Source organism: Ailuropoda melanoleuca, chromosome 6, assembly GCF_002007445.2.
Source record: "Ailuropoda melanoleuca isolate Jingjing chromosome 6, ASM200744v2, whole genome shotgun sequence".
Classification (NCBI taxonomy): Eukaryota; Metazoa; Chordata; class Mammalia; order Carnivora; family Ursidae; genus Ailuropoda; species Ailuropoda melanoleuca.
Window position 1 is genome coordinate 66541664 of NC_048223.1, and position 2783 is coordinate 66544446.

General features: G+C 53.1%; 1 protein-coding gene across 1 annotated transcript in view; it reads right to left on the bottom strand.

Moving 5' to 3' along the window:
• The window catches only part of TMEM26 (transmembrane protein 26), a 52058-nt gene extending 50777 nt beyond the window's left edge, over positions 1-1281 (bottom strand). Inside the window, exon 1 of the mRNA XM_002915109.4 lies at positions 928-1281. Coding sequence (XP_002915155.1) covers positions 928-1118 — 191 coding nt within the window. The 5' untranslated portion in view covers positions 1119-1281. The remainder of the gene's footprint in view (positions 1-927) is intronic.
• Between the last annotated feature and the right edge of the window lie 1502 nt (positions 1282-2783).

The following is a 2783-nucleotide window of genomic DNA, read 5'->3' on the forward strand; positions in this document are numbered from 1 at the left end:
TTTTTTTTTTTTTTTACTAATGTATAGTATACATTTTACTGAATTTTTATGTGACCATAATTTTACTGTTTTTAAAACTTAATACAGGAAGAGGCCTAGCTTGGAGAAGTTTGGATGAAAATCTACTGGGAGAGGAGGGATGGAGGTGGAAACTCTTTGTAATGGCAAAAGAATCTTTTTCTCAGCTCTTCTATTTCCCCTCAAGTTTTGGGGGAGGAAATAAAACATCACACAGAGCCTGTAGTTCTTGCAGGTTGACATGAAGTTTGAACCGCCCTTGCTGGTCCCTCCACCAGCGTGGCAACCCTACTTTGACAAGATGAACTTCCATTAACCAAGGTCCTAGGGAACCAACCTGCGGCACCTGAAGCTGGTGCCCTGCCAGGCGCCAGGCTGAAGGTGGCAGACGGCACAGAAGTGCTTCGAGGGTCCTCTCGCCCAGGGAGGCTGTTCTATGCACACAAGCTCTTACAAAAGTCGCTTGTGCCCAGCGAAACGCATCCCCACACCTGCATGCACAGAATAACGAGTGCACACCCACACACCCCAAGTTCAGAAAGCAGGGAACATGGACATCCCTTGCCCCACGACTCCCTCCGCTTTGGAGCCCCTTCTGAAGAGCAGGCAAGCGTCTCCCTTCTTTTTGCACATCTTCCAAGTTGCGCGACCTGGGACTGGGTGACACCGGGCAGCGACTGAGCCTTCCCTGCGTTGCCCTGGGGTAGGGAGGACCGCGAGGTACTCCGGCGGGTCCCAGAGATGCGCTAGCATCTCGCGCTCCTGGGAAGCTCCGGGCGAGGACAAAGAGGGTCGGAATCCGAGTAAGGAATGGGCGGGCTGCGGGGGAGATGAGCTCTTGGGCTGCTGGCGAGTGGGGAACAGTGCCCGGGGACTCCACGCGCCCTCCCTTTCCCGGGGTGCGCTCACCATTTGTAGCCTCTGCCGCGCTTGAACTTGAGGGTGAGCCCAGTCTCCAGGAAGAGCAAGAGGTTGAGCAGCGCGAGCAGCCAGTACCGCGGCTCCTTCTTCACCTCGGTCACTCGCCAGACCCCGACCAGAGAGTGCAGCACGAACAGCAGCCGAGTGGCCAGGGCGTTGAGCAGGACCAGTCCCTCCATGCCGGCCCGCGCGCTCTGCCCGCCGCCCCCCGCCCCCTGCCTGCGCCCCGCGGGCCCCCTGGGGAGCCCCGGAGCCCGCCCGTGGGCGGGAACGTGACAGCTCGAGACCCGCCGCCGCCGCCGCCGTCCCTCCACAGCCTCCCGCGGCCGGAGAACAGGAGACAGCGGCTCCCCCCCCCCCCCCACNCAGCGGCTCGCCCCTCCCCCAAACTTCCTGACAACTCTCAAAGAGGAGAGAGTCTAACCCTGCCTGTCTAGACTGCTGGGCTTTCCAGGGAGTCTGGGGCTGCGCCGCCGGGGGCTCAGGGCCTTATTCCCCCGCGCTGCCCACCTCCCTCTCAACCCCCGGAGCCAGGCTCCATCCCTGCAGTCTAGCCATCTCACCCCCGCGGGGTGTCCTCCCAAACTTCCCGACTCCGAGGGCTGGGCTGGAGTGGGGGTCGAGGTGCTACTTGGCCTGAAATGGGGGGAGAGGGGCGCATCTGTGGCATCTCCTCCCTGGCTTTTCCACCGAAGTAGTTTAATTCACTCACACTTCTTACGGGAACAAGCTGTCATAGTGACTGTAAGCTGGAACGGAGGAGGCCCAAGAATTCGCTGTCCAAGCAGTTTTAGCAACGCTGTTGCTGCGCAGTTTGAAGGATGAAAACTTCATGGGGCTAGAGGAAATCAGATGGGGGGTTTCTGAGAGCGGTCCCTGCACCTCATTTAGTGAGCGGGTAGCCCCGGTCAGGTCACTTCCACTCTTTGTTCATGGTGTTATCAAAGCAAAGGGATGTTTCTTTATTATGTTGTCCCTACTCTCACCCCCACCTCCACCAATTTCGTCTGAAAGTTGGAGGATAGCAAGGCAGGAAGGCAGAGGGGAGAGTGAGGGAGGAGGGAGACGGTAAAGCCAAGGGTTGGACTTGTGGGAGCAATTCCTGCAGCTGGGAACTGCACCCTTGAGGTCAATGACCAATGAAGTCAACTCTGGTCTTTCCAGCATCCAAGGTGAAGAGGAAACTGAAGTCAGGGTTTCCCAAAGCACCTTCGTTATTTCTGTTTCCTTGTTTGGCTTCCTACTGCCTGTACCACTATTTATTTGACATGTTTCTTCAAAGGAACTCAAATTTTTACTGAAATAATTTTTAAATGAAACTTTATATCACTTATAAATGGAAAAAACAGTATAGTAGGCCGTAGGTGGAAAAGTAATTACAAAACAAAATAAAATGAAACTAAGTTATTGAAATCTCACTAGATATTAATTACTGCCTTCTAAGGCTCTGTACCTCAGCCCCCCTCTTTCTAGGGAGATAAAGAAATGCCAGTCATATTACTACCAAACAGGGATGTTCTTTTGACCGCATTAGTAAAACTGAGAGAAAAACAAAAGGGAATACCTTTCTTGGTTAGGTTTATTCAACTTACGATCATCCCATACCTTTCTTAAAATTAGGTTGAAAACTCTGAATTATATGATTAATGTGTTCATGAGGTGAAAAAAATCCAGTTGCTTAGAAGCCCGGTTATTTCTGATACTGTTTTCAGGAAGCTCTTCTTTTCCCTGTGGGTGTGCATTCTCCCATATCTTACAGGAAACCCAGCAGTGATTTCCTGGGACTGCTTACCATAGTGCTTTTCATTGTGGGTGATGGCATAGTGACCAGTGACCTCACACTA